The 24,499-nt window shown below is 31.8% G+C and overlaps 3 protein-coding genes across 4 annotated transcripts; 2 read left to right on the top strand and 1 right to left on the bottom strand.

The window, feature by feature from the left end:
• Positions 1-777: 777 nt before the first annotated feature.
• Positions 778-6,432, bottom strand: LOC100808396 (actin-related protein 5). Of its 2 annotated transcripts, XM_003552826.5 has the most exons (12): positions 6,117-6,432; positions 5,911-5,981; positions 5,432-5,556; positions 4,505-4,549; positions 4,152-4,254; positions 3,739-3,848; positions 3,436-3,545; positions 3,257-3,347; positions 2,733-3,173; positions 2,409-2,536; positions 1,595-1,934; positions 778-1,465 (listed from the first exon to the last, which is right to left on the bottom strand). In XM_003552826.5, exons 1-12 carry the CDS (start codon positions 6,215-6,217, stop codon positions 959-961), a joined length of 2,172 nt encoding a protein of 723 aa, XP_003552874.1. In that variant the 5' UTR covers positions 6,218-6,432; the 3' UTR covers positions 778-958. The 2 variants fall into 2 exon arrangements, with proteins under 2 accessions (XP_003552874.1, XP_006601999.1); XM_006601936.3 differs by lacking the exons at positions 5,911-5,981; positions 6,117-6,432 and having other exon boundaries at positions 4,152-4,259; positions 5,432-5,515.
• A 2,191-nt stretch (positions 6,433-8,623) lies between these two features.
• Positions 8,624-10,341, top strand: LOC106796836 (G-type lectin S-receptor-like serine/threonine-protein kinase CES101). The gene has a single exon (XM_014770443.2). It carries the CDS (start codon positions 8,728-8,730, stop codon positions 9,910-9,912), a length of 1,185 nt encoding a protein of 394 aa, XP_014625929.1. The 5' UTR covers positions 8,624-8,727; the 3' UTR covers positions 9,913-10,341.
• A 1,503-nt stretch (positions 10,342-11,844) lies between these two features.
• Positions 11,845-14,701, top strand: LOC100807858 (cysteine-rich receptor-like protein kinase 10). The gene is made up of 7 exons (XM_041011950.1): positions 11,845-11,866; positions 12,576-12,683; positions 12,923-13,134; positions 13,429-13,639; positions 13,729-13,966; positions 14,056-14,194; positions 14,278-14,701. Exons 1-7 carry the CDS (start codon positions 11,845-11,847, stop codon positions 14,569-14,571), a joined length of 1,224 nt encoding a protein of 407 aa, XP_040867884.1. The 3' UTR covers positions 14,572-14,701.
• Positions 14,702-24,499: the final 9,798 nt, after the last annotated feature.

Genomic DNA, 24,499 nt, shown 5'->3' with positions numbered 1-24,499 from the left:
AATATCCATCAATTTGGTTACTAGATTGATATATTTTACTAATATCTAAAGACTAATTTAAAAGATTTTTCAATGTTGAGGATGATATTTTAGGGTAAAATTGATGACTCATTTGATTAGGAGGGTTTCTTGTAATAGTTCTATATAAGTTTGTTGTTTTATGATTTATATTTTTTTTACAGCAACAAAGACAAAATACAATAGCCATATTTGCTTGTATTGTTTTTTTGAACTCAGCCATATTTGCTTATATTATTGATATAAATATAGGCTAACTTGATTGTAATTAGAGAAAAATAAACTTATTACACTTTCAACTTGATGACATTACAACATCACTCGAGACTTTGTATAATTATACTAGTATTCCTTGATTTTTTAACCATTATATCACCTTCCTTGTAGGGGGTGTAAGATTTGAGGGGCATAAGTGTAATGTTCTAAACGTATACGAGAGTGAATTTAAGCCTTGTTTTTAATGACATAAAAATTCCAAATATAAAATAATTTATATTGAAAATAAGTATAATCAATAGTAAACAATTTTCATTTAATTTTTTTATTAATTTCCACTCTTCCACTCATCTTAACAAATAAATAAATTTTTTCAAAAAAAAAAAAAACAGAGAAACATTTATCTACTTCTTTCCTTGTTTGTATTAATCAAAACAACACAATTTTTCTACTTTATTTCTCTTGGACTTCTATCCGTATTTCTTTCCCTCTTATTTCATTTCAAATCCAAACAAATGGAAGAGAAAAAAACCACGTACACAATTTCATCAATTAAAAAAAAACCACATGGATTCTATTCATCATACTGAAAAGTGAAAATATGAACAGCATACTACTTGTAGCTTCAGCAACAGCATGAGCAGCAAGTTAGCTGAAAGGATAATATTGTCTAAATTGAGGTATGATGTTCAAGACATTAATAAGTCCTGTGTTATCAACTCAATTACAATGAGTATTTAATCTGATAACTGCGGAGCCAGTCTTCACCCTTTTCGAAATAATCCATCCTACTGAAAGTTTGTGTATGGAATTGTGGGGCTGATGCGAACGCTGCAGCCCCACGCCATGCATCCATAACAGGATCCAGTGCTCTAACTACTTTTATGGGTGCTCCACATGGCCGAATCATCCGAATTCCGGCTTCAAGGCGTTCAATGATGCCGGGGAAAAGAGAACTTCCACCAGTCACAAGTATGGAGCTAGTGAGTCTCTCTTCCAGGCTTTCATCCTTACATGATAACCTTCTTATTGAGACCCCAGCCATCTCATCTAACCCTGCCTGATCAACCGCAATCCAGTTTGGATTGAACAAAATTTCGGGGCACCTGAACCTTTCAACACCAAAAACAATCTGAAAATCTTCTTTGGTGAGAGGGCGGGCACGTGGTGCCTCGGCAGGTTGAGAGCTACCTGTTTCTGACTTGTTGGGCACAAATGTTGGATCCAAGTCCTACACCAAAGCAACAATTCAGCAAGATTTGTGAGTCATCAAGAGCCTATATGTAACGCAACCATTCAAATGGATACTGCATCCACAAAGCATAACTATTAGCATTATTATGAAAGACATAAAGCTAACCAGTAGCCTTGAAGAGATGCGGGCTAGCTCTGCATCATCCTCATCTGGTTCCTCATCACCATCATCATTATCTTTGCCCATCAATTTGTAAAGTTGCCAATCTTCATCTTTGGCACCAAATGTATCCTCACCCTTGCCGCGATCAAAGGCAGCAGTTGTCAAGAGGCGCATTCTCTCCCTTTGAGCAGCATTGAGTCTCTCACCACGACCAATGCCACCGGATAAGTTATTTCCATTAGAATGACCTCCATTTGTCTTGAGCCGTTTTCGTTGGTCAACTTTCTCTGAAAGGTCTTTGTATCTAGCATGCAATTGTTCCAAGTAAAGCTCTGGATTCTCTCTACAATAAGGGAAAAAAGACAATCAGAATTTTTTTAAAGCATAATAGAGTATTATAATTTATAGGCAAATGTTAACCAGTGCCTTAGGGCAGTGGTTAAGGAATTAAAAGGAGAAATGTTTTTATTGCATTGTCCATGACTTTTTTTATGCTCTCCTATGATTTCCGCAATAAATACTTTCTCATTTTAGTTCCTTAACCAATGCCCTAATGTTAAGTATTCAAGCCTTGTCAAGATCAGTCATGCTTTGTACAAATGTCATGTCCTGACATTAACTAAGGTATAAATAGTATAGTATGCACTTCTATCACTTGCCAAGGCATTAAGTAACCTTAAATTAGACAGAAACTGAATGCTCTTGATTTGTCATTTCCCCCCCTTTTACTAGGTTGAAATGATGATCTTTTTAACTTGCATAAATATGCAACAAAGTAATTTCAATTAAACTGAATAAATTAAAGCATGAAACATACAGGCGTTTCTCATCCTCTAGCTGTTGTTTCCTTTCTCGCTCCAATTCCTCTTCATAACGCTTCTGTTTTAATCGCTGCCGCCCTTCAGACATGGATTTCAGTGATAACTGTTTCTTCTTTTCAATGAGCTATCAACAGAGCACACCCAACAAACATTGTCAACTTCATAAGGCACAGAGGGCAACATGCAAAAAAATTATTTGGAATATTAAAGATCGAAAACAAATATGGATAAAAGCAAGAAATTTACAATGGCAAGTACATTTAAAGGATGGGAAGACAGCAAGTTCAATGTAATGATGCATGCGATATGCTAAAACTGACCTGGTCTGTTGTGAGCATGTCATCAGGGATGTTTATAAGAGAATACTTTTCATTAGCATTAGGGCTGGCCTTATCAGTTTCAGCTTGCTCGTTCTTTGGTTCACCTTTTGCTTTCCGTAAGGATTGTGTAACTTTAGTGCGGGCAGATTCTATCTCCTGCCTAGAGACATAACCAGTTGCTGCTAGGAAAGACGGAACATTACTGTCTTCAACTTGTTCAAGCTGTTTTAAAAGAAATTCCAAACCATGCAATTCATTTTCCAATTCGTTTATTCTAGATGACCTCTTTGCCTCAGCCATTTCTCGTAATCTTTGCCCTTGTCTCTCTTTTATTGCTGCCTTTCTTGCAATCTCTTCCTCAGAAGGAGGCTCCTCAGTTGGGGGTGGAACCCAAGGGAGCTGCCAACATCTGGTTTTTTCTTCGGCCTCTTTAGCTCCTTTCTGTCAGACCATTAATGAAGTAAAATCATAGAAAAATAGAGATGATGTATGAACTTAGATTGAAAAGAAGAACCTTTTCTTACCTGAAACAGCCGAGCTTCAGAAGCATAGTCTGGGGCAATATAACAATGTTCCATCTTCAGGTCTTCAACCTTTTCCCATGTAAATCTAGCCCTGCATTGAGAACATAATAAACTCTAAAAAAATGATATCTATTTAGCAACAGTTTGATGATAGCAGAGCCAAGATGATTTTTACTCACATATGATAAGGATATTTGAGTGAAAGAAGTTGTTTTAAATAATCGGTCACATGGAATCCACCAATATTGGTGCGACAGCATCCTTTATAAATAGGCTCCCCATCTACAAACTGGAAATATAAAAAATAAAGAAAATGATTATAAAGAATTATATCACTTTATACACTTGATAAGGCCATGAAAATCCTACCGGCAATGATTTGTGATCTACAAATGTAACAATGCGTGTAAGGACAAACAGAAACCATAAGTGTTTTCCTTTGCATAAAAGACCCTTTGACGTAAATAAGAAAAAAAGCATACCGGAATCACATGAGTTGTATTGAATCCAGGACACATTGCAAGACCATCTTTATCACAAACACCTTGCTGTTGATTATATTTATAGCTGAATGCCGCGTCAACACCAAAGGCTGCCAGGACAGAGAAGCATAGATAGCATTGTCAATAAAATTACAAGTACACCATCTAGCATAGAATAGAGATAAACATGTGCCCATGATGGGGTCCAAACTAGTCACAACTATGTGACAAGACATCAAACATGGTCTTGAAGGGCTTCACTTAGTAATTGGTTTTCCATTTAAGAATAGCCAGGTGGACAAGATTGGGCATAAGACAATAGGCAAGCCAACACTTCATTTCCTACTAATGCCAGTTGATGAAGATGAAGTGTTTTATTTTTCTTTTTGATAGGATTAATAAAGTATTAGTACCTATAGATGGAACTCCATAAGTCTCAAAAAGAAGTTCTCCCATTTTACTACGAGACTGAACTGGGTTGCATACACATTCTGTGATCAGGACAGGATGATCAATCTGCTCTGGCATAAAACATAAAGATATAAAAGAGTGAGTTAAATAATTTTAATTGTAGAAGTTCCAAAAGAGAAAAATCTGTATTCATCAAACCAAGGAAATCCTAGGTAACTACAGATCACTAAGTTTACTAGCATACCAAAATTACTAGTAGTGGTCTATTGGAATTTAAAATGTCATCATAACGACGATAGCAAACTAAATGCTCAGTAAAGAAAAATGGAAAACACTACTCCATTTATGGGCATACCTCTGATCCTGTAGCACCCAACCGGTCAAATCCAAAGTCCAGAATCTATAGATGAAAGAAAATGTCAGCAAGGCTTTCCTTCACATGTTTTTCAGAATTAATGAAAGCATACACAGTATACATGCATGATCTATTTCCATAATATTTAATATGGTACACATCCTTTCCAACTAGTTGTCAAAAGCCTATGATTCTATATTCAGCTTGTGACCTTAGCCTGTGAACTATCAAACCTAACTGTCACACATCAATTCATACATTATCTCATACTAGGAGAATAGTTCTTCCATTTATTATATACTAGGAAAAGGAACCTTGGCATTGCCTGGTGCAAGGCACCACTATGGCACTGTCTATGAGATAGTCCCAGGAATGGTCATTCTGTAGGACCTTGAAGAAATGCCGAGGTCTATACTCTAGGCAGCAAAAAACAAGATTTTTGGCCATGTTCGAACTCTTAATATTTATCCATATCAGCACAATTCAAAAGATAGAATCCATGCAGAGGAAAAGAAACTATATTTTGGAATTTGGATACTTGTTCTAAAAACATTTTGAAATGGTTGAAAATGTAAATCCTTAGAAGTTACTACACATTTTGGTGTTCAATTTGGACAAACCAACAACTAAACAACAAAGACATCTCATTAATCCAAATGTATCATATAGCAATAACACAAGTGGCAACACCATATGTTCTCAAGTAAAATCTCTCATTCTAACATGCAGCCACCCAAATAGACCATTTCCTGAAATAGAAATGTAACTTCACATGCATACAACACACACAGCAGCCAACACAAATCACAGACTAGCATATGATCATCAGGAACTGAATTCTAATTGCATAATAACAATCATATAGGAATGACTAAAAAAAAAACTACCTCTCCTTCACTCACAAAATTGTAATGAGGGACAACTTACATATTCCATTATTTCAAACTGGTAAACAACATTGCTGTCAAATGCTGAGCGGGGTCCAGAGCGTGTACAGTCAAAGTATTTCAGTAATGCTGGATCATGGTCACCAACAATAGTGACGGTTTCTCCTGTGTTACAAAATGTTCAAAAAAAAAAAAATATTCAACATGCGACAAATTTCCTTTTAGTTGGCTCTTTATCAGCTCATGAAACAGGTTCCTCTTGAATATAAAAGACTATTCAGTCACAATAATAAATATATCTCGGTCCTATTTTATTCTTTTACGAAATTAAAATATAGTTAATAAACTAATGAAAATGCACCACGACAACAAGAATTGGGACAACAACTTCAACATTAACTACACAGTTTCACTGCAGAAACATTTCAGACAAACACAAACAACAAAACAAATACATGACACAGTAACTAAGATGGAGAATAACAATAAAACATGACACAGTAACTAAGTATGTGATACCGGTTGTTTTGTGGCGTGGCCTTTGGACAATGTTGCGGAAAACAACACGGGGTTGAGTCTCTCCTGCCCATCTGGCAATTCACCAAAAGGAACAAAGTTTAACGTTAAAATCAACAACCCCATCACGAGCTGATTTGAAAAACAGAGAAACCAAAAAAAATAAAAGTTTCGATTTTTTGAGACAAAATTAGGGTTCAAGAAGGTACCCAATGCGGAAATAGGAGGCGCCATTGTCGATGACGATGGGAGTGGCGGAACCAAAGAGGGTGTAATCGGATTGGCGCTGAATTTTGGAGATGAAAGGCATTGTGTCGGTGAAACTGAAGAAGAAGTGGCTTTAGTTGTGTGTTTCTGCGACACGACAACCTCTGCAAATGGTGAACAACATAAGTAACAGACATGGTGAGCTCCGACCCGATCGGGTTACCCGAACCACAATACGGGTCGGGCGAAGCAGAAACGGGTCATTGAAGTAAAGCAGTGTTCATTTTTTTCCCATTTTTGTTAGGCCATGCAAGACTGCAGTATTCCATGTAGTAGTATTTAAACCCATTTTAGTATCTGTACCCAAAATTTTAGTGTTGATTTTACTTTTATTTTTATTTAGCATTAGCAAATATTTTACTTCGTGTCCTATATGTAGTAATTAGGAGTTGAGTATATGATGAGTCAATTGAATTTTTAATGAAAGAGATATTCATATTTAGTGTTATTTAGTGTCTAATAGTATTTCTAATCATATTATTATTTTTAAAGGAGAAGACATTTGAAAACAAATAGTATATTATATGAATTAAATTTAATATATGATACATTTTATCAACATATCCATTTTATATAGCATGCATTTAATATTTATAGTAATTTTAATAGCCTTTTTTTGGGTGGGGTGTGAGATGAAAGGTGAAGTCCGAAATAAACGCAAAACTAGTTTTGCTAATTTTTAAAATAAATGATAAAATTATACCTTAATGATTTATATATGTAGTCAATCTCATTAATGAAAATAGTAACAAATATTATATGATATTATGTTAATAGAAGTATGAAAGTTGAAATTCTATTTGAAAATTTACTTTAGCTAGAATTTTTTTTTTTTTGTAAAAATAGATTAATAAATTTATCTCCAACTATGTGTTTGACAAGACAATTAAGTAGTTTATTAGTTCGTAAATTAACTTATTTGATAAAAAATTACTAGAGATATTTAATTAGGGAGTTTCCCCTCGCCCAAAGCTACTAATTTGAAAGATCTAATTTGATGAATTAATAAAAGTAACATGACTTAATTAATATCGTTGACGCTGTCATGATTGGAATCCTATATATATTTTGTTGTTTTTCTGTATTATTTCGACTTCAACTCTTTCCCTTTTTTTCATTAAAAAAATAAATCTTCCCTTCATTGCCTAACATAAAACATAAAAATAACTTTGAAATGAGAGTAAAATTTTAACTAAAATCAATATAAATTTTATCAAATAGTTTTTCAATATATAATGGTTGGATATTGATTGGGTTTGAAGGGTTTTAAATCAATTGATAAGTTGAACTCCAATATCTTGATTCTTAACAGCAATGCATCGTCAACATATGTATATATTAACTAATATACGGCCTATTAATATTTGTATCCAAATTCTTTTCCGCATCATTTCATATGCAATAAGATATACTACTTTCTTGAGAAGAAATTCAGTAGAATATTTCAAATGTTTCTAATGCAATAAGATATACTTTCTTGAGAATAAATTAAGTAAAATATTTCAAATGAGCGGTAAAAATTTCCTAAAGGAACACTAGAAAAATAAATAATTCATAGAATTATCAAAACTAATTTAGAGTTTACCTAAGATAGACCATAATAAACTTCTAAAAAGTGTCATATGATTTATTCCCATATTATAAGACACTTATTAGCAAAAAAAAAAAAAAAACTCTTTAAATGATTCTGTGTGAGGCTTCCATGTTGCACTGAGTTTCTTCTTATAGTGTTTCTTTTTCCTTCCTGTTTTCTTTGAGGTAATGCCCCTTGAATTTAAAAGAAAATAGGTCAGCAAACATACAACAATATTCATGCATATAATCGTCAGACGAAAACTCTATTCATGCCATGGTGCATGCGTGTTTTAATTTCAATTCATTTTAAAGAAATAATTCCATTTGATATATTCCAAATAAAGTTGAAAAAAATTAACAATTTATTCCTCATGTACGGTCTACTCCCTGTCTCCCTCCTTGCCTTAAGTATAAGAAGAAAAAAAAAATTAGCTAAGAAAATTAATTAATCATATTTAATTACATCAATCTCAATAAAACAAAACTATTTTTTTTAAGTTATTCTATATTGAAGCATGGTATAAAAAAGGAGAAAAGAGAAAAAAAAACCAGATAAAGAGTTATATTTATTTAATAAAAAATAATTATATATGATAAATTGATTAACTTTTAAAATAATTTTTTTAAATTAATTCAAGCGGTAATTTATAGCATAGACATTAAACTCATTAAAAGAAGTAATTAAAACTATATAAATCTCAATTAAATAAAAAAATATAGAGATAATAACATTATAACATAAAATTAGTTTAGATTTTCTTACGTTCGTGATCGATAAAATGTGAATTTTTTTCCTTAAGTGGGAGGGAGTATTATTTTTTTTATAGTCAATATTAAAATAACAACCTACCCCAATAATTGTTTTTCTTATGACTTCCCTGTTGGCTTGAACATAATATAACTTCTCATGTTATAGACTAACAAGATCAAAAACGTGTTGCAGAGTTCACAGCTCAGGCATTACATGTTACACCACCAATGGCTTTCGGCAACAGAATACTATACTTCATTACTTTCACTTGTCTCCTGCACTCAACAAAGCCTTCAAACTTTAACGGTGACACGCTATTCCAAGGTCATGATCAGCTCACAACAACCAACTCTTTGATCTGCTCTTCAGGTTTGTTCACACTGAGTTTCTTTCAGCTCGATGAGTCTGAATATTTCTACCTTGGAATTAGACTCTCAGTTGTTAATTCTAGTTATAACTGGGTTGCCAATAGAGACGAGCCAATCCGTGACCCTTCAGTGGCTCTCACAATTGATCAATATGGTAACTTGAAAATTATTTCCAACGGTGGAAATTCCACTATCATGCTCTATTCTTCTTCTAAACCTGAAAGTAATAGCAACAGTACTATCATCACCAGTGCCATCTTGCAAGATAATGGCAACTTTGTGCTTCAGGAAATAAACCAAGATGGATCTGTGAAGAACATATTGTGGCAAAGCTTTGATTATCCCACAAACATGCTTTTACCAGGGATGAAGCTAGGGTTTGACAGAAAAACAGGCCAAAATTGGTCTATAACATCATGGAGAAGTGGTAAGTCTCCTTTGTCAGGGTCCTTCAGCCTTGGCCTTGACCACAAAACGAAGGAAATGGTGATGTGGTGGAGAGAGAAGATTGTTTGGAGTAGTGGCCAATGGAGCAATGGAAATTTTGCCAATTTAAAGTCCTCACTTTACGAGAAGGACTTCGTTTTTGAGTACTACTCAGATGAAGATGAAACGTACGTGAAGTATGTGCCTGTTTATGGTTATATCATAATGGGATCTTTGGGTATAATATATGGTAGCAGTGGTGCCAGTTATTCATGCAGTGATAACAAGTACTTTCTGTCTGGTTGTTCAATGCCAAGTGCACACAAATGCACGGACGTTGATAGTTTGTACTTAGGCAGTAGCGAGAGTAGATATGGGGTAATGGCAGGGAAAGGGTTCATATTTGATGCAAAGGAGAAACTAAGCCATTTTGATTGCTGGATGAAGTGCTTGAATAATTGCTCTTGCGAGGCTTACTCTTATGTTAATGCGGATGCAACTGGTTGTGAGATATGGAGCAAGGGCACAGCAAACTTTTCTGACACTAACAATTTGATCACTGGTAGCCGCCAAATTTACTTCATTCGGAGTGGAAAAGGTAAGTTAAGTCCATGCTAGAAACATATATAGATAAAATCGTAAATTTGATTTCTTATTTATTTTAAAATTATAAATTTGATTTCCTTATAATTTAATTAATGAATTTAGTTTTTCATTTTTTTCAATCTCATTATTTAAGTTCCCAAACTCAAAATTGAACATTGATTGCTGCTTGTCAACGTTGATTGTCACGTGTCGAGCGTTTATTGGACATTAATTTCATGCACCTAATTAATATCAACTTTCAATAAAATTGTGATACGTGATCGTCAACGTCCAATAAAAGCGCAACATGTGACGGTCAAGGTAAACAATTAACCGTCAACGTCCAATTTCAGGATTGGGAGACTGAAATAACGAGATTGCAAAAAACTGAAAGACTAAATTCGTAAATTAAATTATAGGAGGACCAAATCGAATTTTGAGACAAATAGAGAGACCAAATTTATAATTTTAAGTACCATATATTATGTGTGTTTAAGAAGAAAATGATTAAAAAAAGACAAATTATTTCGATGAAAAAAGTGACAAATTAATGGTTACCGTTAGATTGCATTGTCCTTTTAGTTTTAAACTTTTAATATATTTTCAATAAAAAAATACACTACTACCATTATGTATTTATATTATTTTGTATATTAAAAGTAGTGATTTGTAATTAAATGATAGTATAAAATTATTTTATATTATGAGTATATGATCATTAAACTCTTTACTTAACACTCACCATTTTTTAAGACGAGTTGTTAACTCCTTGACAAGTATACTAATTTGTCAAAGTAATATTAAAACAGTAAGATCAAGTATTGAATCCACAAAGACTTTGACTGTACTTAGAGTTTGTATATATCGAGTTTTAAGCGAATGAATGACTAAAATTATATATTCCGAAATATAAACTTCAATCATAACAAAGGATATGAAAGTAGAACAAGATACAAGAGACAAGAAAACAAATGCTTGGAGGTGGAAAATGATGTTTGGTGTAGATTTTTGTAGATGTGTTGGATGTTTTGCCTACCAAAATTACTCTTAATACAATGTTAAGATTTTTTCACCAATTAAAGTTATTTCAATTATTATCTTTATCAATTAAACTACTCTAACCATAATTTCTCATGTGAAAGAGTCTAAAACACCTAATTTTACTCTTAATTCCTTAAGAGTGCGTTTGGATAGAGAATTTTAACTGAGGAAAGTAATTTATCAGAGAATTTGAATTTCTGTAATTTAGAATTCATTGTTTGGATGCTTTTTATGAAGAATTTAAAATTTTGAAATTTTAAAACAGAATTTTAAATAACTAAAAATCTGAAATTTCAATTTCCTTCTAAAATGTGAGAAATTGAAATTCTCTTTTTATCGTCTTCTTCAAGAAACACCGTCTGAGCTCCTAAAATATCGATCGGGTGTGAGCATAGAGGAACAACACGTATAACTAGCACACCAACCATATCTTCTCTTTTTTTTCATTCATTTTTTTCATCCTCGTAATTTTAATTTTTTTTATCCAAACACAAAATTTTGAAAATAAAAGAATTTCAATTAAAGTATTTAAAATTCTTAGAATTTAAAATTTCTCAGAAATTTAAATTTCTCCATCCAAACACACTCTAAGAGTTAAACCAAGTAATTTACAATAAGAATAAAGATGCATAAACAAGGCTAAATAACACAACTCTTTCCCTAGACATGGGTTACCTAGAAGCTCCTTCAAATTCTTAGGGTAAAAACATTTCCCAATGATTAAAATCCTATAACATACATATGAATGAATGATCAAACCATAAACAAGACAATAAACTTAGAAAGGAAGCAATAATATTGAAATAACATTAAATGGACACTAAAAATTATTACATCATAGAGTGTTTGTTATCCAAGCCCCCAATAATGTGTAATTTAGCCTCTCATGGTCATGAGAGGCTAAAAATAAATGAAACAAAGAAAATGGAAGAAGAAGAGCTTCAAAGTGAGTGTTTTGCTCTATTTCATATCCTTGTTGACCAACTCCCTCCAAAAAGCACAGTGTAACCTTTTATATTCTTCAAAACGTTGCACAGTCATGTTTTTTGAAAATCATTGCGCGCTAAGTTTGTATATGCTCACTTAGTGCACATGCGAAGTATAGCTGATTTAAGAGACCACGCGTTAAGCCTTCAATCGTGCGCTTAACACCCATGCTCAATGCATATGCAAAGTATAACTGACTTAAGTGACCATGCGTTAAGCTTTCAACCGTGCGCTTAACGCCCATGCTCAATACAACAAGCTTCTAGCTTGACTTCATGTGCCAAACATGCATTAGCGCGCTGCTTCAGTTTCTCAACATCTTCTAGACCTCTGATGATGTATTAAAATTCTACAAAAATAAAATAAAACACTATAAATTTATTTTCTTCAGCATTCTTGAGACAAGAGTTTAGAAGAAACTAAATTCTTATCTTTTTAAGTCAAAAGAAACATTAAAAGAAAAGAGATTAGAAAATTACTATGTAATTTAAATGTACAAACTAAGTATGCATAACAATTATCATCATTCTAACTTAATTTTCTAAATTCTATCATCAGTTTACAAGTCTAACATGTTGGAATTTAAGTTCAAGCTTTAATTGATATATGCTACTAAAAATAATAGAAACAGCTCCGCCATTGCTACTAACAATTAATTTTCAATACAGGCAAGACTACTAGCATATGGATCATAAGCGGAATAGTAGGAGGAGCTCTTCTCCTGATCATTTCATGCTTTACGTGCATTAAGTTATGGATAAAACTCAAAGAAAGAGGTACGCTTCAACATCAGGATCCAAAAGAAGTTGAGGATAAACTTTTCATTATGATTCTTTTTTCCTTTTTTGCATAAGTGAATGTAAACCATATATGAGGTTGCTGATCTATTGTCTTACAATATAAATTTACAAGACCATGTAAATTCAGATAGAGCCATGTAGAATTTATTACTTAATTTGTTTGTGATAACTACTATAGATCACTTTGCCTTTACTCTTCCATGTATGATGTGCAGCTGAAAAGCGTAAGAAGCAAAAAGAACTACTAACTGATATTGGAAGAAGCACTGCCATTTCCATTGCATACGGTGAAAGAAAAGAACAGAGGAAAGATGGAAACACAAGTGATGAAACATATATATTTGACTTTCAAACTATTCTTGAGGCAACTGCTAATTTTTCTTCCACCCATAAAATAGGGGAGGGAGGCTTTGGACCTGTCTACAAGGTAATATACTAATACTATTTTCAATATTAATTGTTTGTTAGTATTTGACAATCCTTTTAAATCTCGATACTGATATATGAAGACAAGGAGTTTGGTCATGAACAAGATAGACTTACCTGATAAAGAGCAATTGAATCTATTCAAACATGTGTGTGTGCGTGTTGAATTCGGATAGATTATATCTTCAATCTCTTAGCACATACAAACTTCAATTTCAAGTTATTTTTAACTTTGATCAATTTAATTATTCAATCTCATTGAAGTACTTTCTAATATGGGTTGTGTTTTTTAAAGGGGAAGCTGTCAAATGGGCAAGAAATTGCTATAAAGAGACTATCCAAAAGTTCAGGACAGGGGCTGATAGAGTTCAAAAATGAAGCAATGCTAATCGTCAAACTTCAGCACACTAGTCTAGTGAGGCTTCTTGGTTTTTGTATAGACAGAGAAGAAAGAATATTAGTCTACGAGTATATGCCCAACAAAAGCTTGAATTTATATCTCTTTGGTATAGAAATTTACTCCTTCACAATTTGATTTACATTTTAGAATATGTGCTTTGTTTACACATGCTTAAGGGTCTTACCTCCAAAATAGATTCCAACAAGAGAAACATGTTAGAATGGAAGATACGATGTCAAATTATTGAAGGAGTTGCTCAAGGACTCGTATATTTACATCAATATTCAAGATTAAAAGTGATACACAGAGACTTGAAAGCTAGCAACATTTTATTGGACAATGAGTTGAATCCAAAAATATCAGATTTTGGAACAGCTAGAATATTTGAACTAGCAGAATCAGAAGAACAAACAAACAGAATTGTCGGGACATAGTAAGTATTGATATAAAATTTTAAGTTTGCATTTTTTTCAAACTCTAAATCGTTTGATGGATTAATTAGTATTATTAATATTATTTCAGTGGCTATATGTCTCCAGAATATGCAATGAGGGGTGTTATCTCGACTAAAATAGATGTGTATAGTTTTGGAGTCTTGCTACTAGAGATAGTAAGTGGAAAGAAAAATAGTGATGATTACCCACTCAATCTTGTTGTTTATGTAAGTTACGTCAAACCATACAATTGATGATGACTAGAAACTTGTCTAAAGTTCAACAGTAAAAGAAATTGTGTTTGTTTCAGGCATGGAAATTATGGAACGAAGGTGAAGCTCTAAATCTAACGGACACATTGTTGGATGGGTCATGCCCTCCCATCCAAGTGTTACGCTACATTCATATTGGTCTTTTATGCACTCAAGATCAAGCAAAAGAGAGGCCAACTATGGTCCAAGTTGTTTCTTTTCTATCAAATGAAATTGCTGAATTGCCTCTACCTAAGCAACCAGGATTTTGTAGCAGTGAATCCATGGAAGAGATAGAGCAGCCTAAAAGTTGTTCAAATGAGATAACAATGTCATTGACATCAGGTAGATAAAATATATCTACATACGCTCTTGTGTTTAATTTATTATGATTATAAATATAATATTAATGATGAGAAGACCAAAAGTCTACCATCTATATATTAATACTTTGAAGGTGCAAAAAAGATACAAGATTTATGCAAGGACTTAAAAGTAATACTAATATTTGGCATAGTGAGTCGAAAGTAGAAATTCCAGTTGCTTCAAAGGCATTTATTTATTTATAGTTTGCAACTTCAATACTTATAATAGACTTTATCATTTTATTTGGTAGCAACTTCAATTTTAATTCTATTTTTAATCCACAAGATAATCTTAACGATGCCATTTTTTAATTTGTTGGGGGAAAAATCAAATTGAACTTTCTTCCACGCGTGACTTAAAATCATCCCCAAAGCCCCAAAAAAATAATATAAAGACATAGGTTTCTCACGACTTGTTGTGGTCAAAGAATATAATATTTTAGTGTGTATTACACATAATAAATGTTTAATTTTATATAATTAAAATTTATAATAAATAATTGTTTTAAATATATGAATTATTAAAAATATAATTTAGTTCTTAAATTTCTTATATGTGTGGTTCATTTTATTTATTATTTTTAAAATATTATTAAAACTAAAGTGCAACTAATAAATAAATATATGATTCATTTAAAATTATACATAAGTAAATTATTTTAAGAAAAAATAGATAAGTAGGTTCTTCAAAGGATAGTTTCTCTAATCTTCAAAGGATGGTTTCTCTAATCTTGACAAGAACGAAATTGAGTTTTAATTTTTCATATTTGTCTATTTTAAATCCATTCTTGAAATCACCCGTGCTCTCGCCCAATTTTCTTGTCATCCCTAGTGCGAGCCATTTGTTTTTGTTATCTCTTTTTATTTCATCACTTATCTTATCACCTACTTATCTCATTTTATTCTTATTTGTCACTACGTGTACTAAATTGATGTTCAATTATAATTTATCTTATATCACCGTCCTAGTGCATTGTATAGGATAGTTTTTTTTTTTTTTTTTTTCTGATTTATCCAGGATCTCCTCTGGATTAGTTTAATCTTACAGTCTTTTTTCAATTTTCTTTAAGCTAAAGCCCCTTGTATTCAAAAGATGTAACAGTTAAAGTCAGCGAAAACATGCGTGCCATTACCGTAACCCAAGAATTCTATTCATTGATTTTTTTTTTTAAATTGACAGATGTTAATTTGTTGGATACAATCACATTCACTAAAATATGTGTAATCACATCATGGTTGTGCAACTTCTGTTTTCTTGAGCTAATTAAGAAGGCCCTTTGAATTTAGAAGAAAAAGAAAAGGTCAACAATGAAAATATAATCATAAAATTCATGTGTATAAAATTTTCATATTGGGAGGAGTGTCAATTACTGAGTGGAAGGATATTACGTGAAACCATAAAACTAATACACGTACGTGTATATATATATTTCCAATCCAAACAGTTTATTATTTAGTATACTCATGCATCTTACGTGTAAATCGATAGATAAAAAAGGTAATTTTTATTTTTTTAGGTCAAATAAATAATAAAATAACTTCTAATCTCTTTCATTTTCCTTCCTACATAATAAAAATATACATAAATACTAACTAGTGTTTTAAGGATATTGATTAAAAAACTTAAATATAAATAATAAAGAATTTATGCTATTTATATTTTTTTTAATATTTTCTTATAATTTATATAATAAATATTTTTATTTTTTAATTCTTTAACTAATGTTTTTATGACACTGTTTAACTAGATTCGTAAAAAGATAATCACATCCCTGATAGCATTAATTGCATGTGCATCCTCACATATATTATAGGCTAAATAAGATCAAAATTGTTTTGTTGTAGACTTGCAGTGTGTTTCACAAATCACAACCACTTCACAGAACGTGCCAACCAACAATAATGGCTTTCAGCCAAAGTATACTATGCTTCATCGTTTTCACTTGTATCCTGCACATAACAAAACCTTCAAACTTGAACGAAGACACGTTACTCCAGGGTCTTCAGCTCACAACAACCCACCGTTTGATTTCATCTTCAAATTGGTATGCGTAGAGTTTCTTTCAGTTCAATGGCTCTCAAGATTTCTACCTTGGAATTAGACTATCATCATCTGATAACTCAAGTTCTAGTTATTTCTGGATTGCCAATAGAGACATGCCAATCCGTATATTGGAAACTTTGGCACTTGTCATCACTAATTCATTATTATATTAAAAAATTATTTACAGATTTTTTAACTTTTCTAAGAACGTATATATTTTATCTACCGGATGTCAATGAATTTGTTATCTCATTTATGGAACAACTGTTGTGCTTCTCTATCTCTTCCATAACTCTAATGATACAAAATCCTGGTTGTTTAGGTGGTGGTAAATGAGCACTTTCATTTGAAAGAAACGAAACAACCTCAAGCATAGTAGGTCTATCCCTTGCTTGATCTTGTGTGCATAGGAGATCGATAAGAATGTACCGTATCACTTTGGTAGGAGAGTATGACCCATCCAAAGTTGTGTCCATTAGCTTTAAAGCTTCGCCTTCACTCCTTAATTTCCATGCCTAGCATAAACACACTTTGTCGGTTATCAAACCAATGACATACTTGCATCGATATCCTTCATTAATTGCACGGTTTATGTAACTTACATAAGCAACAAGATTGAATGGATGATAATTATTATTCTTCTTTCCACTTAGAATCTCTAGCAATAGGATGCCAAAGCTATAAACATCGGTTTTAGTTGAGATGACACCCATCATAGCACATTCTGGAGACATGTAACCATAAAAATAATTAACCCATCAAACAATTTAGAGCTTCAAAAAATGAAAAAAAATAATATAAATATTAAATGTTTAAACAAAAAAAATGCTCACTATGTCCCGATCGACAATTCTATTTGTTTGTTCTTCTGTCAATCCAAATATTCTTGCCAGGCCAAAATCTGATATTTTTGGATTCAGCTCATTGTCCAACAAAATGTTGCATGTTTTCAAATTAATCTCTATGTATTACTTTCAATCTTGAATAATGGTGTAAATATACAAGTCCTTGCGCAACTCCTTCAATAATTTGGCATCTTATCTTCCATTCTAATACACTTTTCTTGTTGGAATCTACTTCGAAGGAAAGATTAGTAGGCATATGTAAACAAAGTATATAATAATCTTAAAATATAAATAAAATGAGCCTTGGATGACTAATGAGTAAACTTCCATACTCTGTGCAACTCCTTCATATAAATAAAATATTTAAATGGAGTGCATCTTAAATATATTATATCATAGATCACTGCCTTTAAGCTTTCAAGCATGATGTGCAGTCGAAAATCACAAGAGAACAAAATTATTGTCTGAAATTGGAGGAAACACTGCAATTTCTATTGCTTACAATGAAATAAGAGAACAAAGGAAAGATGGAAGGACAAGTGATGATATGCATATATTCAACTTTCAAACTATTCTTGAGGCAACTGCTCATTTTTCTTCCACCAACAAGATAAGGGAGGGTGGCTTTGGACCCGTCTACAAGGTAATGTTATTACTTTTGCTTATAATTTTTTCTTTTTGCTAGTACTTTAGAACTTAATATAAAGATACAATATTTTTAAAAAAAAGGGAAAACTACTAATTGGACAAGAAGTAGCTATAAAAAGACTTTCCAAAAGGTCAGGACAGGGATTGATTGAGTTTAAAAATGAAGCGATGCTAATTGTGGAACTCCAGCACACTAACTTAGTGAGTCTCTTTATATTCACTCGTAATCGCGATTCCATCATACCAATGCATTTCTGAATTACAGATTTCGGGCCAGCTATGTTCCTCCATGTGTTTTATTTTATTATTTTCTTAGGATAGAGATTATATGTTTCTCCAACCCACTAATAATCATCGTCGTCATGATTAAATATTAATGAAAAAAATTCCATTTTAGTTTTCTCCGAATTAATCCTCGTAATAATAATGAAACTCTTTTTAGGATTTTGATGAAAATAATTAGAAGTATAAATGAGCTAAGTTATTTATAAATTATGTAAGCTTAATTTGTTAATTTTTTATTAATATTTTTTATTTAATTAAATAAATAAATTATGTTAAATTCAATTATTTAAATAAGTCAATGTAAGCCTTTGTAAGCTCAACATTGATGACTTGTGAATAACTCTTGCATGTATATGCATATCATAGGAAATTAAAATTACATGAAGGTTTGAAGTTTATATTCGGTAGTCCAAAGTCAAGAGCTGTTAATTTTTTAATTATTGGATTATGAAAATGCAATACCGTAGAATTTTCAAATTCCACATAGTCATGATAAACACATAATTGAATTTATAGATAGGCATGATAACAAGAGAGGTAAAAATTTGACTCTCTTTGTCTCCACCTTCAAAAAAAGTGGGATTGATTTGAGTTTAAAAGAAATAAGTTTAAAATTTTAATAATCAATCCCATCCCTGTTGGATTTCGGAGTATGTTTGCACTATGAAAAGGTATTAGCTTACTTAGTCAATTTGGTGGTCAAACAAAGTCAGTCTAACAATAGTTCACTAGCCAACTATGTTATTATCTAGAGGATAGACAATTTTGGAAGTTACGACCGTCTTGTACAAGACGGATCCAGAAGTATGTCAAAGGGAGAGTTGGACTTTTTTTTTTATCTTTTTAATTAACTTTTAATAAATATTTATTTATTAAATATTATCTTCTATAATAGTATAATCGTTGTTGTTTGTTACCATTATATATATATATAAACTTCGCATATTGAAAGCTTTTTTGCAAACTCTTCACAATATTACTGAAAAATACACTAATCAATTAAACTCTTGACGTAGGGAGACCCCCTTTTTGCCCCCTCTAAATCTATCCATGGTCTCAATTGACTTGCACTTGAGGCTAATTGCATCATTATTCAAAGGGGATGCACAGTCTTGGAAGCCATGAATGCCTGGTGTGTAGTGGGTTGAGCTTATGGCTGACTGTTGTCATTTGAAGGATGGACAACCCCAAGACAAAAATGTTTATTTTCATTATTTTTTTTAACAAAATTTAATATACAAATGTTGATTATATAATTCTTTGACAAGCATATCAATATATACAAGTAGTAAATAAAACGGTAAGATCGAGTGTTGAGTCTACGGAGACTTTGTACTAAGAGTTATACACAACTAGAAAAACATTTTTCTATGACGGTTATTTCGAACATTCTACGTCGGTTATTAACTATCACCGTAGAGTGTTTGCATCTACGACGACCGTTCTTAAAAAATTGTCTTAGAAAAGTTATAATTCTAAAACGATTTTTTAAAAAATAACCATCTTAGATTATCTACAATCTAAGACGGTTTTCAAATAACCGTCTTAGAATATTTTTACTTTTTTAAAAAAAAAATTAAGAATTCCAAGATGGATTTTTCAAAAATCATCTTAGAATTTAACCATTTTAAGACGGTTTTTCAAAGAATCGTTTTAAAATGTATTTTCTTAAAAAAAAATTAAAAAATTGAAGATTCTAAGACGATTTTTAAATTCTAAGACAGTTTTTCAAAAAACTGTCTTATAATATTTTTTTAAAAAAAAATAAAATATATTGAGGTGGAGCTCTAAAAATTTTCAGACAAGAATATGCAAATGTCTGGAGAAAAGTATATTTACATATTAATAAATCATACAAAGAAAATCAAAAGACCCTAAAGTTTGTTCTAGGTACTTACAAGAGGTATGTCCACTTTGAAAACCTTTGTGTCCTTCCTTAATAACACTCTTATCTCCAATACATCTAACATTCCTTGTTATTGGATCAAACACCTAAACATAGCATTAATCAACACCATATTTGAAATTAGATTAATGGCTTTCAACTTCTTCACAAAATTGAAGAAACACATGATGCAAACAAAAATAATTTGTTAAGAAAGTATTTATTGCATAAAAACATTAAAAGTACTCAATCATTACTTTTTAAATAATTAAAAATATATATTAAATGTTCCCTAAAGGAAAAAACGGTTAAAGTTATTCGTCATTGAAAACCTAATAAGTTGGAAGTGTAGCGTTATTGTGATATTATAACTAGAGTTTAATTTCTATAATTTATACTATCAATTAATTATAAATAATGATAGATATATTTTTAAGATAACTATTGTTACAAAACAATAAATCATAACAATATAATTTTTTTTATTAGATATGACAATGTAAAACATATAATATTTACACTATAAGTTCATAGATGTACCAAAAAAAAAACACTATAAGTGCAAAGTACTTTTTTTTACCAAATAAGTGCATAGTACTCAAAGGAAACCTCTACGGAGGTTATTCCATATTTACAACATTTTGCTTTTAAATATTTTGTAACCATATGTGGGGCTTATACAGGATTTGCTAATGAAATTCTTTCTTTATATTTTTGGGTATAACTTGTACCTTTTGTTATTATAATTTAATCAATGTACAAGTTTATTTGCTGATGAAAAAATAATTGCATTCTATTTTTAGCAAGATTCTTATTTTTATTTTTCAGTTATTTTCTGCACATTTTTGTCTTGACAGAGGGCTATCTTTGCCAGTGAGTAGGAGCTAGGTATCTGTTAACTCATTGGCAAGTGTACCAAATCGTTACAAGTAGTAAAGTTCTCGGAAGTCCGAGTGTCGAATCCACAGGGACTTTGTTTGTACTTAGATTAATGCAAACCTAATTTAAAAGCAAGAGATAAGAATTTAAAATAAAAGATAAAGAAAGATAGAAGATAAAGTAAAGAAAAGATAAGATATTTATAGATAAACTTAAAAGAGAAAAGAAAAGATAAGATACTTAAAGATAAAATTAGAAGATAAAAGAAAAGATAAAAGATTGAAGGATCAAAACAGAAGATAAAATATTTAAATTGCGATATGATAAAGATAACTACTTCTACGAAATTCAAATAAAGGAGAAATAAAATCTATATAATAAAATTGCTAAAACCTAACAAGTCTAATCAGCCTAGATATATGGATTCAGGATTTGTCTGTTATCAATACCAGTGAACTAATTCTGCCCCACATCTATCCATCTACTTGCCCCTGATGCCTCACGATGACAAACCTACCTTAATTACCTATCTTCCAAATGCCCTTTGCGAAGACTCAATAACTAAGATGCATTAGGATTACATTCTAGATGTTTGCTAAGCCATGGGCATTGGGGCATTAAGTCATGCTAACCCAATAATTTCTTTCTTTTATTGTTCTATTAAGCGTTACCCTCTCCCGAGTGGCCTAACCCTTAAAACCGATTCACGCATTCATTCCTTATCCCTAATTAGGCTTTACCCTCTCCCGAGTGGCCTAAAGACTAACAGAAAACAAAGTCCGAGATGCAGAATAAGCAAGCAAGAAAAGCAGATAAAAGAAACTGGAAGGAAAAACCCTCTAAAAGATAACTCGATAATTTCCTCCTTTTAGTGTTCTCTTAAGCGTTACCCTCTCCCGAGTGGCCTAACCCTTAAAACAGATTCAAGTATTCATTCCTTACCCCTAATTAGGTTTTACCCTCTCCCGAGTGGACTAAACCCTAACAGAAAGCAAGTTCAGAGATACAAGATGTAAAAAGAAAGAACGGTAAATAAATAAAGAACCTGGAGGGAATTCCTCTTTTTATTGATAACTCTTGAAATGCTCCATACATCATTGGCTTTTTAGGCCTGCCAGGCCCTAGCTAGGGGGATTAGCCACTCATGGTCATGAGAGCTTTACAATGAGAGGAGGGGGTGAAAAAAAGGGAGTAAATGAAACCCCTAGGAGAGGGGGGTTCTGTGGTCGTCTTCTGTCCCTTGGACTAACTCTCTATTTATACCTGCTGAAGTGGGCTTTTGGCCTTCGTAGCCCGCTTAGCGCGTGTACTTCCTAGCTCGCTTAGCCCGTGACGCACGCTGAGTGCGCGTATTGGGTTGGGCCTTCTTCAAATTTTCTTCTTTTCTTCAATTTTTCTGCCCTTTTTGCTTGTTACACCTCCAATTTTTATATATGCACCCAAAAATTCAATTTAATTAATTTTCTAACTTTTAATCACAAATAACTGCTAAATAATTAATTTCTGGCCAATATTTGACTAATTTTCTACTATCAAAATACAATTATTTAGCAGTTATCAGTATCCCTATTTTCATTTCCTAATTTTGCAGAAGTTTTATTAGGTACACCCGAAGGATAAATAACTCTTTTCCAACTAACCAAGCATTCTGAAACAGTTTGAATTACTGGATTCAAAACAAAATTGGCCAATAACGATAAACTTATTTAATAAAAAAGAGAGGTCACTACACCATTTAACAAGCCAGAGAAGCAAGGGAGGAAAGGATAGCCAAACTAATCTTCAATTCAGAAGTTTTCATTCAAATGTAAGAAACGAAAAGAGTATTTGCTTAGCAATTCAGAAGTTTTCATTCAAAAGTCCCCAAAATCTAATTTAAAAGGAAAACATTTAAGATCATATTCGCTTAGCAATAATAATAATAATAACAATATGATGCTAAATTTCAAATCACAAAGACAAAGTAAAAATATAATAATATTTACAACTTAGGAAGGTTCAAACAATATTCACATTAGCATATGGATTGCCAAGGTCAACACAAACTAAATAGAATAATTTTTCAGAGATCCCAAAAATAACTTATTGTTAACAAGAAAAAGACATTATTAACTTATTATATAGCTCCATGTCGTAACGTATCAGTCTACCTTCTCCAGAAGGGTAAGGAGATTCATGCCAAAATTCTACGACATGGCTATGAGGAAAATATTCACTTTATGATGTACATGCTAAGGTTTGCAGGGTATCATATGAAAATTTTGTGCTTTGTGCAATGCATATCAAGAACTTTGTCTCTTGGAGCATTATGATTGCATGTTATACTAAAAAATGAAATGCCTATGAAATCACTTGAACTATTTCAGTTAATGATGCTTGATTCTATATTGTCAATTCTTAGCACCCTTATTACAATCTATGAAGATGCAGTGAGATTTCAAAGGGGCAAACAGTGTTTGATATCTATATTTCACTTATATCAAGACCAAATATTAAAAACCAAGTTTGCTAACTGTGAATATATAGTTATAGCTTATGGGTCTATCAGATTCTATCTCCTGGTTATTGAATAATATGCAGCTAGATATAATCCTGACAAAGGGAGGGAAAAAATTAATGGAAGTATTAGTAAAATCGGCATAAAATCTAATTTATAGGCACTCAAAATATCTTAAGGGATATCATTAAGGTATGACAGATTCATGCAAGATTGGTACATATCACAACTTCAATAGTTACAACCTTTTCACCTTGCCCGTTCCATTAGTTCCCAGGTGATTAGGAACTTGAAGTCAAAAAAAGAAACAACATATTAACTTAAAAACCCAATAGTTGTTTTTACCAAAACAGTTGTCTAAATACTGTGAAATCATCAAATAAGTAAGTTTTGAATCTGAAAACTATGTAATAGAATATAAGAGAAACATACTACAAGCATAATAACATTAAGATGAGAAAATATAAAGACACTAAATAGCATGTATAACACCAACTAGGATTTTCCAAATGCTACTTTGAAACATAGTTAAATTGTAAGGTCTCTTGATACTCCAACTTTGCTAAAATCACCACTAAAACAGACACCAGTTCTGTACTAACACTAGATAATTTAATATCATATATTTGGAATATAACCAATTTTCGTATTCTTCAAGAATTTTCTATGGATAAAAACTATTTTAGCATAACATACCCGCATAACTTTTACTAATAAAATATTATTCATTTAATCCAGCATTTATGCCATTTGATGTCTTGGGGCTATCCCAATCAAAAGCAAGCTAGAGTGGATAGTTAAATCAAATCATTCTGACAAGGAAGAGAAGAAAT

Source organism: Glycine max, chromosome 18 (genome assembly GCF_000004515.6).
Source record: "Glycine max cultivar Williams 82 chromosome 18, Glycine_max_v4.0, whole genome shotgun sequence".
Taxonomy (NCBI): Eukaryota; Viridiplantae; Streptophyta; class Magnoliopsida; order Fabales; family Fabaceae; genus Glycine; species Glycine max.
The sequence above is the reverse complement of the archived record's forward strand: the minus strand, read 5'-3'. Positions and strand labels throughout refer to the sequence as shown.

Bases quoted from the DNA above. Each gene is read 5' to 3' on its own strand.
- LOC100807858 (XM_041011950.1), top strand. From the start codon at position 11,845: ATGGAAGAAGAAGAGCTTCAAA. The intron at 11,867-12,575 runs GTGAGTGTTTTG...TTTTCAATACAG, and splicing joins GGAAGAAGAAGAGCTTCAAA to GCAAGACTACTAGCATATGG. The intron at 13,135-13,428 runs GTAATATACTAA...TGTTTTTTAAAG, and splicing joins GCTTTGGACCTGTCTACAAG to GGGAAGCTGTCAAATGGGCA.
- LOC106796836 (XM_014770443.2), top strand. From the start codon at position 8,728: ATGGCTTTCGGCAACAGAATACTATACTTCATTACTTTCACTTGTCTC.
- LOC100808396 (XM_003552826.5), bottom strand. From the start codon at position 6,217: ATGCCTTTCATCTCCAAAATTCAGCGCCAATCCGATTACACCCTCTTT. The intron at 5,557-5,910 runs GTATCACATACT...TTTGTAACACAG, and splicing joins GCCACGCCACAAAACAACCG to GAGAAACCGTCACTATTGTT. The intron at 2,537-2,732 runs GTCAGTTTTAGC...CTCTGTTGATAG, and splicing joins ACATGCTCACAACAGACCAG to CTCATTGAAAAGAAGAAACA.